At 38.3% G+C, this 12,397-nt stretch overlaps 1 protein-coding gene across 1 annotated transcript in view; it reads right to left on the bottom strand.

Annotated features, from left to right (window-relative positions):
• Positions 1–880: 880 nt before the first annotated feature.
• Positions 881–12,397, bottom strand: part of CNTNAP5 (contactin associated protein family member 5) — a 223,082-nt gene continuing 211,565 nt past the window's right edge. The window contains exons 22-24 of the mRNA XM_057364809.1: positions 6,698–6,916; positions 2,110–2,181; positions 881–1,106 (exon numbers count right to left, since the gene is read on the bottom strand). Coding sequence (XP_057220792.1) covers positions 910–1,106; positions 2,110–2,181; positions 6,698–6,916 — 488 coding nt within the window. The 3' untranslated portion in view covers positions 881–909. The remainder of the gene's footprint in view (positions 1,107–2,109; positions 2,182–6,697; positions 6,917–12,397) is intronic.

Genomic DNA, 12,397 nt, shown 5'->3' with positions numbered 1-12,397 from the left:
GCATGAACAGGCATATGCTGCATTTCTAAAATTTCAGACAAATATAGAGCACCTAAGTCCTAGCAGCTTCCTAAACCCCTTGGAGATTCAAGCTACTATTTTCCATGCTTCAGCTAGGGTTATACTAGAGTATGTTGGGTCTACATAGCCAGCCTTATGAGATGGAGGTGGAAGAGGTGCATGGGAATGACATTCATTGTTGATACATATATTGTTTGAAAAGTACTGAGAAGCCTAAAAGTTACAGTAAAAGGACAGGAGGTTGGGGGAAGGAGCTTAATGAGGACAGTTYTATTTTCCTTTATGTCATACCAGCTTTTCAACTGGTACAAATTAATTTGACACCATTTAAATCAACAGACAATATATCAATTAATAACATTTGAGAATTTGGCTGGTTCTTTATGATTGTTGTAAATGAGCCTGTGAAATAAATCAGATGTTTTGGTCTCATTCTTTCCTTCTATCCTGTCCCAGTATCTGCAGAGCTATGTGTTCAACTAGTTTACCTGTACTTTACATAGTCCAGCTCTAGTGTAACAGCAATGACTTAAACGGCTCCAGAAGAAAAGAAAAATACCCAACAAATAAATGCAGGGACTTTGAAACATCCAAGAACTGACAGCAGAAACCAGGTGTGCATGTGGCTCCTATTTTGTGTAGGATGGGATAGCAGGTCTCTTGAGCTGCAGAAGTAAACTGTGATTGCCACGTTCTTGTGCAGAGAGTGAGGCACTGTGATTGTTCTCAGTGTTTCCTGTGCAGGGCGGTCTTTTCCAAATGAAAAAGAAGCTAGCAAAAAAATGAGTGTTTCAAAAAAAAAAAAAATCAAAAAGAAAAAAGGAACGGAGAAAGGAATAAAGAAAGKAAGGTYGGAGTAGTAAGAGTAAGAAGAAATTGCATTGTCCATCAGATAAAATATTCCCGTTTGCACTCGCTCACTGTGTTTTGCAAGTCAATGTCAGCTTTAAAGGAGCTCTCAAGGTTTTCTGGGTAGTCCTTCTCCTTTTTCTGGCTACTTCGATGTGCTTGTTTGTGTTGATAGAGGAATCTGCTCATGACGGCAATGATGCAAAAGATGATGAATATCACAACTGCTATTACACCTGTAAATGGATTTAAAAAAAAGGAATGATAGAAAGAGTAAAAACCAAACCAGAAAGCTCAGTTCCTCAAAGGGCATCACCAGTGCACAGCACCTTGTTGGTATGCTAGATCAGTTCATCTCAGGCCACACACAACCATATGCCTCTATCMCACCCTCCCTGGGAGTTTTTATTTCTATTTTGTCACCTTAAGAACACTTAAAACAGCTAGTATTGATGAAATTGACCTAATTTCTGTCAAATTCTGCTTTTGCTGGTGAGTTGGTGAGTGAAGTTGGTTCCATGTGTTTGCTTTTAAAGAACTAGATCTGTGTGCTCCTACAAATTCCTGCTCTGTTGTATTTTCTTCTATGTTATCTCTGGGAACCTTGCACAAGCCTTGTAGACTTGGGTTTAGAGCTTCTAGATATTATCAAAGGCAGCTCACCACAGGGCATCCTCTAAAATAAACAGAGATAAATTGTCTCCTAGGCCGTTAAAGGAAAATTAAAACCACACATGGAATTATGAGGACAACATTGCCCAGTATAGAAATACTTCCATATGGCCTGGTGAATTTCACTGCACCACTGGATGACAAAGAGAGAGCTCAGGAAATATGGGATGTGTGAATACTGTGTAAAGCATTCACCAGGGGGGTGTGTAAAACAATTACTACTTAGCTGGGTCTTAGGACAGACTCACAAGGAATCAGAGAATGACTGGAACCTTGGAGATCATCATGGTCAGTAAGGACAAGACAGGCAGACAGAGTTTAGTTACATTTTAGAAGACTGGCTCCTGATGTTCCATGTGTGACCACAAGAATCCATAATGCTATTGCCTACCTAGATAGCTTGACACAGATATATACTAATAAATAAAACAGATACCAGAACTGTGTCAGATTGCCAAAAGCCCCTTGGACTAGATTTCATGGTGCCCAGGTTTAAAGTCTCCAAGATGTTTGCCTTTAAGGAATTATTTTTTGACTGAAATTTAAAATATTTAAAAATGAAATTACCTCCAATCACAGCTGAATCGCTTCTGACTGCATTGGTGAGAGGTTCTCTTTCATCTGTCTTCCCAAAAGGATCTGCAGTTGGTTAAACAAAAGAGAACTTATTTTCTGTATCAACTGTTCATTTTCTCTGTGGCTTAGACAGAAGTGTCCTCTYACTCTCTTGAATTCTAATCTGTTTTCAAAAGGTGTGATTTGGGGGATTGGAGAACTGAACCAGAAGGGTCTGAAAAATAAAGTGAATTTGCAGAACAACTTTCATCTACACCTTCAGGAGCAAATTCTATTTAGGATACATTTAAAAGGAAACAGAAAAGCTCACGCTAACATCTGAAAGGTGTTGTTTCAGTTCATCAGAAGAATCAGAGAGATATTTCAACTAAACAGCCTATTGGGAGCTTTTCTCAGTCAGAGATGTATTATTATCTTTTTTTTTTTTTTTTTTTTTTTTTTTTTTTTTTTTTTTTTTTTGTTGTTGTTGTTGTTGCTACCTAAGAAAAATAACAGAAAGAAGAAAAAGGAAAGGGGTGCTAGGCAGATTTAGACCTGACCTATGTTTGCAGATGAGATGTACAGGTTGAATTCAATCCCATAAAGAGAAGCAGTCTCTGCTTGGGACAGCGTCTTTTACCTGAAAGGGATGCTTTTACCTCCACTGCAGAAATGCAGTGGTCAGATGGGATCCAAACCAGAGAGGGGTCAGAAATTAMCTCTTGTATTAAAGGCTCCTTGATGTTTGAGCTGTCTCGTACTCTGTCTCTAAATGACTATTGTAGAAACTACTCTGACTATTGTAGAAACACTGAGTCAAAAAGCTGAGATGCTGTTTCAAATTCAGGTCCAAATCTGAGAGGTGAAGGCTTTCCTGACATCAGTGGAGTTACAGCAGTGCACTTTCTTTTCAGTCCAGCATATTTCAGAAAACGTCATGTTTTCTACTGCTAGCTGAATCCAGTTTTTTTGCACCTTCACATTTTTCTCTTCAGCTTACCCTCTCCTTTGAAGGGATTCATATTTGTGTGTCTCTCCTCTACAAGCCTCCAGGCTATCATACAGAGAATGCAGGCAGGGAGGGAGTCAGGGATCAGTCTCTGCTCTGTATTATATAATTCTCTCCCAAACTGACCTTTCTGATGCAAGGCATGGAAACCTGACTGAGAAAATTGGTGTTGCAAGATCTGTTGTAATTGAACATCCTTGCCTTAATAACTGACTCAGCCCCATTTTGGCATGCCATTGCTGAAAATGAATGCTTTTTATTGAAAAAAAAATTTCATATTTGTGCATCAAGACACTCTGAATTGGAATGATGGTGGCATTGGACTGCTCTCGTTCTTAAAGGGGATATTTTTTTCCTTATTATCTACATCAGTGATACCAGCCCCAAAGAAGTGCAAAGACATGAGGCTGAAAGAGGCTTTGATGTTTTAAAAAAATGCAGCTCTACTTGCAGGTTTTAGGTGTGGAAGGATTCCTGTTCAATCACAGCCATACTGAAAAATCAGGGCTCGCCCAGATGCAGCACAAAAAAGACTTCTGAACACCTCATATCCACCCACTGGCACATGAATGGTCATCACCAATGACAGATTTGAACCCTCAGCTTGAGACCCATTAAGCAGAGCCCCCTCGCTTGGTTATTGTGTGCACAGAGTGTCACTCCCAAGAAACAAATAGTCATGGCAATGCTTCATCTCATCTACTACGTGGGACTGGAATGGGAATAAAAATGTATTTTACACACACATATAGAAAGCATCATAGAAAAGGTTAGGTTRGAAAGGAAATCTGGGGGTTATTTAGCCTAGTCTCAGGCCTCTGAGCATAAACTTAAAGCAGGGCCAAATTAAAAATTAGATCACAGTTGGTAATAATTTTGTACGTCATGATTAGATTCATCTCACTTCTTTTTTCAGTATATAGAAGTTAGTTATTAAAATCAAAACTAGTAATTTAGGGGCTTTTTAAATTTAGTCAAAGAGGAGAAGAACCTGCAATTATTTTATACCCTAACATGGCTAAGATTGACAGTGTGGCTCACCTATTTCTCTCCACAAACTAGAATAGGAGAGTCATCATTATTTCAGACTCAAATGAATTAACTTTGTGGATAATGGAAAAGTTTGGTGTGATATTTTTTACCTGATCCCTCAGCTGAAGCCATCACATTCAGTGATAATTAAAAATTTACATCTGTTCTACAACATTCCTTCTGTACTAGAGAAAAAAATTGTAGCATGGTACTAGTCAAAAACCAAGGCTGTCCTGGCACATCCCCAGCCAGCTGGAGCTTGTTTAGAAATACCAGGTCCAGCACAATTTGGACAGTGAGACAGGAACTTCACTGCTTAAGGKGCCTTTCAGAAGCAAATATTTTCTGAGTAGTTCCTGACTTATTTGACATTTTTTTACTTCAAATGCTTGAAGACCTGCTCTCAGCTGAAGAGGSCAGGCAGCTCAAGGCTCCAACATTCATGCAGCTGAATCTCCTCTGTAATTCTTACAGTATTTTAACATTAAGAAAAAATAGCATAGTAGAAGTCCATTATCTCTATCCCATCAATAGAGCTCAGAATAAAAGAAATCTTTACATGTGCCTCAGTKAGGAAGAAGGTGATCTGCAGATCTTTGTTAAATATCAAAACCACAGTAAGCCACCTCTTATTTTGTGTTTCCTAATTAGAAGAAGTGTGTTCAGACAACTATGTGAATGGATTTTATGCCATATCTGTCTGTGAGGAAACTTTTTTGAACACAAGTATTCCTTTMTGAAGGAAATAGCTTCAATTGTTTTCAAGTTACAAATATAGAAAGCTCTTTTCACACAYTTAAAGAGTTTTCCTAGTGGGCTTTTTTGTTGCATCTGTACATTAGAATATCGACGCAGACATGTACAGCCTCCTTTGAAGCTCTATTTTCCTTCTCAGACACTCAATAATGAGAAATTGGGAAGTGATGATTTGAGATATGGGCACTAAATTTGAAAGTTAATCCTTGACTCCGTTTTCTTTTTATTTCTTAAAATGTATAAATGTAATGYTCAAGTACATCTATAGAAATTGTAATTTTTTATAAATTGGAATTTTTTTTAACAAGAACCAACCGCCCAGTGCTCTTATTTTAGCATATAAAGACATGAAGTCTTCAGAACTCACTTGTTCTAAAGATCTTATTCAGGCTTTAATCAAATCCAGTGTGAATAGCGAGACTGGAATGTCAGATAATTCATCATATTGAGAGGAAATCATATTTTAGAGCACAGAGTGGCAAAGACAGGCAAGGATTTTGTAATAATTCTGCATTTCTGATGCAACAGTGCTTAACCTTGACGATAGAATGCAACTGATTATATGCTTTAAATATTTAAGTTCAAATGCTACACTCTTCTCTGTGTGTCCTGAAGTTGAGCCTCAGGTTTTACCGCTTTCTAAACCTTTTAGAAAAATCAGATCATCGAGGTGACAGATCACAGGGCAAAGAGTTCATGTTTTCAGTATCATTGCCCATTCAGGACTCACAAGACACATTTCTCTGTGCGTCAGAGMAGATAGCTCAGACAACTGCAGGCACTGAGGAGGAAGTGGGGGGCTGGGGAGAGGCACTTGCACAGTGGCAGCCGCTCTCCAGAGTAATCAGCAGCCTCTTTCCCTATGCAGAATGCTAATAGCATCATTTGTTTTCTGCTGAATATCTTAGGCAGAAGCTGCAAGAAATGGGGATTTGATGCAAGTACAAATGCCAAAGGAATTGTWTTATGATCTAAACCAGAGTTTTATTAGTTATCAAAAAAAGACAAAGTGGCTTTATAGGTCAAGGGGCAAAAAACAGCCCTTAATTTGCACCCCTTTCTGTTCATTAAGAATTCTGCCACATCCACTGGTGACTAAAGCAGCTACTTGATTGTCCCTGTTCATGGTGACAACACTTCCAGCTGCTCTCCATTTCCTTCTCTGCATACAAATTCACATATGCAAAATACTTCAGATTCCCAGAGGACAGCTTCAGGACTGCAAAATATACACAAACGATTGGGATCATCTTGCTGGTACTGCTCAAGTAGTGCTCCCTCACTTTAGTCTGAGAGAATGAAGTACAAGCATTCAGTGAAAGTCAGACACATGCCACAGGTTTGYACAAGAGTTTTCACTCATTTCTGTCAGGGTGGGAACAAATTYGACTTGTTTTTTGTAAGACTTCTATTGCTTCACCACTGGGATACAGATTTGTGTAACATTTATATTCTCCTTWGAGATCTGCAGCACTGGAGTTATCTGGAGTGGACAGGAATGACAAATCAGGTGCACAACCAAATTTCCAATGCTTGTTTCCACTACAACTTTGGAATTTATTTGTTCTAGGCATGTTTTAGTCAGTCCAGGAACAATGCCTAAAAACATTATTTCAGAACAATGACTTTTAAAGGGGTGTTGACTAATCCTGATGTTCATTCTCAACACTCCAAATTCTGAGAGAAAAGGCAACTTCCCAGTTCCACTACTCATACTGTCACAACTGCATTACAGCAAGAGGGAAAGAAACCTCACTCTACAGAACCCTTTAAACCCCACAATCCCCTCCCAGCAGGACATACCTGACGAGGARTATGTTGTGGTGGCTGTGTTGACATCAGCTTCCATCATGGATGCACAGCTGGATTCAGTCAGGGAGCCTTTGACGGTGACGGGAGCGACGCTGGGATGGCGCAGGGCGGCTTTGAGGGGAGCGATGTGGTTGTACTGAACAGAGGACAGGCAGCCACTGAAACCATAGGTGTTCGCCTTGGAGACCTCGGGGTCCAGCGCCAAACTGTCTGCAGCACAACACAAAAACACTCTGCCAACTGACTGCTCTAGGAAGGCAGAAAATGGATCTTATTTTGCTTTACCCACCCCTTTTACTTGTGTCATTCAATTTTACTTGAATTATTAAATTTTTACTTGTGTTATTCAATTTTACCCACCCCTTTTATTTGTGTTATTCAGATTCTCTTTCAGCAGCCTGAAAGTTCTCCCTGGCCTGAACCATGAGGTTCCCCATCCTAGTCCTTTCTCTATAATGCTACTTACCTTGAATCAAGTACCTTATTAATTTTCTCTACTGTCTGGATAATATCTAGCACATCATATCTACAAATCGTGACAATGATAAAAAAARCAATAATACTGATAATACTAGTAATAATAAGCTTAATAGCAGCACTAAATACTATAGGATTGTGGGCCCAATACTCTTATTTAACTTTTTCTTTTGCATCTATTAACAGCATCAGTTATACACATATGGACCATATCTTCAAGGCMTTCTGCCTCCTCCACTCTTTGGATGGAAGACCCTTCTCTTTTCTSTTACACAAGGCTGTATGTGGTCTGTCACTGAATGGCTTGCTACCTCAGCTTCCCATCCTTCAACTGCTTATTATTCAACTTTTCTGAAGCACCAGTTCATCTTACTATTATTTTATTACCAGAATTCTGATGAATCCTCCTACTTGTGAGTCAGGCTCTCACTCTATTAGTCCCATTCCATTAATAAAATAAAGAATAAAATTATAACTCCTCTTATCTAAATCAAAACAAGTATCTCTGTGTTATTTTCCAGCCTGAAGATGAGATAGCACAAATAACTTTTCTGTTGGTATGTGTTCAATTAAATTTTACAAAGAGAAAGTGAATCAAAAGCAACAGTTATTTATTTAATCAGAGAATGGTTTGGTTTGGAAGGGACCTTAAAGATCATTTTGTTCCAACCCCATGCCATGGGCAGGGACACCTCCCACTAAACCAGGCTGCTCAGGGCCCCATCCAAGCTGGCCTTGAACATTTCCAGGGATGAGAATCCATAACTTCTCTGGGCAATCTGCTCCAATGCTTCACCACTTTCACAGTAAAAAAAATTAGTTCCAGAAGTTTTAATATCAAAGATTGTTTGGGAAAGTCAGGGAAGGACAGTGAAGCCATCTTCTATTTTCTCCAAACTCACATTTATTTACTTTCCAGAAATTGAAATTCATGCTGCTCAGAGGTCTCAAACATGATGTGCTTTATATCTAGGTCAATCAAAAAAAAAAAAAAAAAAAAAAAGCCTACAAATGCACACAGATACAGTATCAAAACTTATTGAAAGTCTTAAAAAATACCTGCTAATGAAAGAAACTAACCTTCTAGCACTGAAAGTTTTGGGAATACTTCCAATGACATTGGGAAATAAGGATTCCTAGCTTTTCAAATTTGTTTTCCAATCTTGAAAGAATAAGATGGTAAATTTTAAAGTAAGGTCAAATTTTTCCACTATTATTCAAATACAATGATTTTACAAATAGTCAGGATTTAGGAAAAAAAATAGACCTCTTAAAGCAGATGTTGCTATTTTAATTATCTAAACTTAAGAAAATCTCAAAGTCAGCCCAATCACACATTATTTTTGTCCTCAAGATCTGTGACTGTTATGCTGTGCAGCCAGAGGGAATTAGCCAAGAAAGATTTCTAATTATATTTGAGTGTCTTCATGGAAGTTTAGCACAGAAGAGCTTGGCTGTTTCTCAGTAAAGCAAGGAACGGTGTGAGCTCGCTCTCCCAGGGGTCTTACAGGAGAAATGCTCAGTTTGCAGAGCTGTCAGGGGCACAGCCTCTGGGCTGCAAGATGGGAAGGGAAACTGCGAGGCTTTGACACTGGAAAAACTGTAATCTTGCAGAAGTTCACATTTGCTCTTCCGAAACTGCCTAAGAATTGACTGCATTCAGGTTTTTAATGAGATTTTGGCTGAGATGTTATGAAACAGACAAAGAATTGCTTCCAAGTTCCTGCAGKAAGGTTTATATATACTAAAAGACTGCTTTACAGTATTTGCCATCTTTGTTGAATTTATAAAACCCTTTGTAAACATTCTGACTCTCAGCCTTTATTGTTTTCTTAGCTCTGACACAAAAGGTGAATTTGTTGGTATTTTTTCTACACCAGGCAATCTAAGTTTCTCTGTTCTGCCCCAATGTGCAAAAGGTAAAGCCTAAGAAATAATGAGTTCTTTTTTCATGGTACAGTAGTTTGAAAAGTCTAAGATTCAGTACTTTTGCAGGCATTTTAAAAAGTTGCATTAAGGGCCAGTGCTGTGAGTCTTTTGTCAAAGTAAGCTTTTCATGAATGACAACTCCGAGATTTGTTGTTGAAAGACTTTGAAATTTGGAAAAAAAAAAGACATCAAAGAACAGACCCCAAAAAAAAAACAACCCCAGGGTCCTCTGGTAAAAATTCCACGTGCACAGATGCAGTTTGCTTTATTATACAGATTTAGGTGTGTGCCTGATGTCTGTCAGAAAGGGGGGCTCTCTCTCTTCTCAACAAGAAAGCTGCACGACTTGRATGTGAATGACTTGTGCTGCCCTCTGAATTCTTGAGAGGATAATGTAAATCTGTGATTATGGCATGGTTAGCTCTATGAAAGGCTTATTAAAGGACACAGTGTCCTTTGGAGTTTTTGCATCACAATGAAATGTTTCTCCAAAAGGTGTTTTCAGTCCATGACACAGCGCTCAGGAAGGGAAGCAGCTCGGTGAAGTTGTGTGGTCTGTGCTGCAGCCAAGGTCATAAGAAACTTGAATGGCCTTCCTCTGACCTGGCAATGCTGTGAATCTCTCCAYGCATTTCAGTGGCCTGGAAAATCACACTGAATTGCTGCTGATRGCTTGGTTTGATCTTCTGACATTTCAGCACTGCATTTCTGTTCCCAGTACTGGAGAATGAATTACTTTGGCTAATTTCTACACGGAGAATAAGAAGACAATCTTTTCCAGCTTTTAGTAATTAAACTTCTCATCCTCCACAAATGAAGTTTACCCCTATATTTAGAAGTCAATTTTTAAGCTTTATCTGCTGAGTTGTGCATAATTTGGCCTGGCCTCTTGTTGGGTCCTGTAGTTGATCCTTGGAAGTTGTCTGCAATGTCACAGCTCACCAAGCCTTATGTTGATTTYCCATGTATTTGCAATGGCTTTCCATGATAATGAGGATTAAAACTAACATGTGGTTGTATCTTTTAAACTTTATGGATTATATTGAAATAACTTATGTGTTGATTTATTCCTATTCACAAAATCCTATTCACTGCTTTCCTTTTACACCTCTGCCACATGCAACACACTTGTTTTAAGATCCTAGATAAAAGAAATTTTAAGTCTTCATATCTCAGTAATGGGAAATTAATTTTCGTAATGAATAGAATTCCATGAGGATTCTCTAGGACCAAGCATTGATCTGCTCAGTAATGAAACAGCAAATTAACACAGTAAATGATAACAAGACATGTAATTGGAATCAAAGAAAAATCGAAAGTATTTTGCAGGAAGAGCGAGTAAAATATCCTCTTTCTAAAGATATCTTTGTATCAAAAAGGACCATAAACATTATTCAATATATTTTTGTTCTTTCTTTATAAACATCAATTTCATGTCACTCAGAAACTGAAGCCTGAGCCTGAAGTTTACTTGTGTGCTCACTTGTATCCAGAAATGACCATTATGGATTTCCTTAACTGAAATATTTTTTAACATCAGCGAAAGCAGACATTGACTGTTTTAAAAGTCTAGGTTCTAATTAATTAATTAATTAATCTAAGTGAATCGCAGGTAGAAGTGCAAAGGGGAATTTACTCTGTATGCTGTAGCTCTGGTTGTTCTTCTTTTCTTAAGTCTGCTAAATAGAAATATGATCTGTGGGAGTTAAAGTGAATTCATCACCTCATTTTGCCAAGGTGCTGAACAGGACTGGCAAGATTACTCCTTGGACATTGTCACCAGATTTGGACTCTCGACCTTGAGGTAAAAGACACGTGAAGTCTCCACACACTGCATTGGTCTCAGAAGAGCTGACTACAAGGTACTGTGCAGGTACCTTGAAAAATGTGCTGCTGTTTCCATCAACAATCTCAGGAAACACTGCTGACATTAATCATTCATTTGGAAAGGGCAGAAAGCAGATCTTGGGTTAGTCTGGAACCCAAAAATATCACTTTGGAATAATCTAATTTCCTGGTGTCAGTCTRCCACAGAGACAGTGGAGTGAAAACAGAAATTTTTTGTGGTTACARCTGAGCTCAACTGATTTGACTCTTGCTCAATGAAAGGATGAATTTGAACAAGGCACAGGCTGCAGACATTCAATGYCCCTCCAAAGCACTTATGAAAAAGCAAAGGGCAGCAAGAGCAAAGTAAAGGAACTTCTTCTCATGAGTATTCCCAGGAATGAACAGAATGTCCAAAGCAGCACAATGAGCTTGGTTTAGCTTTGTTGCAATTGAACATTTTGTGTTGTGTGGAGAATTTAAGATCTTTTGTTCATTAGGCTTCACAGAGATTATTTCAGGCATGCATTTAGTACGTTTTCTCAAAGACAGTTTATAATTGAAAATGAAGCACTGCTTGGAGAGGCAATATCAAAGTTCTGCATGTCATAGTCTTTGACATTTGAATCCTAATCTGTCGCAACACAACCAGTCCTATGCGATCCTGCTTGGGCTGGAAACATAATCTATAAAAAGGAGAAAATATGCAAGAAGGTGGAGAGATAGTGTGCAAAAGAATATATGTGTTTCCCAGAAGCAGAMAGCTAAAATCAACTCAAGTAGCAAGAATTTAGTCTAAAAGTGAAATTTCTGGGTAAGAGGAGATGACCTTGGACACTTATTTAGGCTGCACTGCCATCAAGAAAATGGGCATTTAACCATGGTGGTACAATCCTATGGTAAATTATATTGCTGGGGAAAAGATTAGAGTAGATTTGGTCTCTTTTTCAGAGAGACTTGATGGTATTATTAGCTTAGATCTTGGATTGCTTGGAGTGCCTGGGGTAGCCAAACATTGCTTATTTTAAGTGCTTGCCATCTTGATCCCAGAAGCCTTTCCTCTTTTATCTTACGTTGTAATTTCCATTTTCCTTAATTCTTTATTAGGCTACTAGGAGAAAAACAAATGACTTTTAAAGGCACTCTAAAATGCACTGAAGAGATCTTTGTTCATAATATGGTTTGTCTAAGAAATAGGTATTTAGAGCAAGAAGAATCTGAGTAATAAATGAGCTTTGCAGGGACCACAAGAGTCCAGCCAATATTTCTCGAAGGCATTATTGTATAGTTTAAACTGCACATTGTGATCTGGTGAGCTTAAAAAAACAGAACGTCTTTCCATTAAAAAAAAAAAAAAAGAATGGACTTAAGAAATTTTCATAGAAACTCTCTAAAAGGAGGTACTTCTTTATGGCAACTTTTGTATTTCAGAGTTAATGGCAACTTACCCCTTGTGAT

This window comes from Malurus melanocephalus, unplaced genomic scaffold (assembly GCF_030028575.1).
Source record: "Malurus melanocephalus ecotype Western Australia unplaced genomic scaffold, MMel_1.1 scaffold_42, whole genome shotgun sequence".
In the NCBI taxonomy this organism is placed as follows: domain Eukaryota; kingdom Metazoa; phylum Chordata; class Aves; order Passeriformes; family Maluridae; genus Malurus; species Malurus melanocephalus.
Note: the sequence above shows the minus strand (reverse complement) of the source record. Positions and strands in the feature narration are given on the sequence as shown.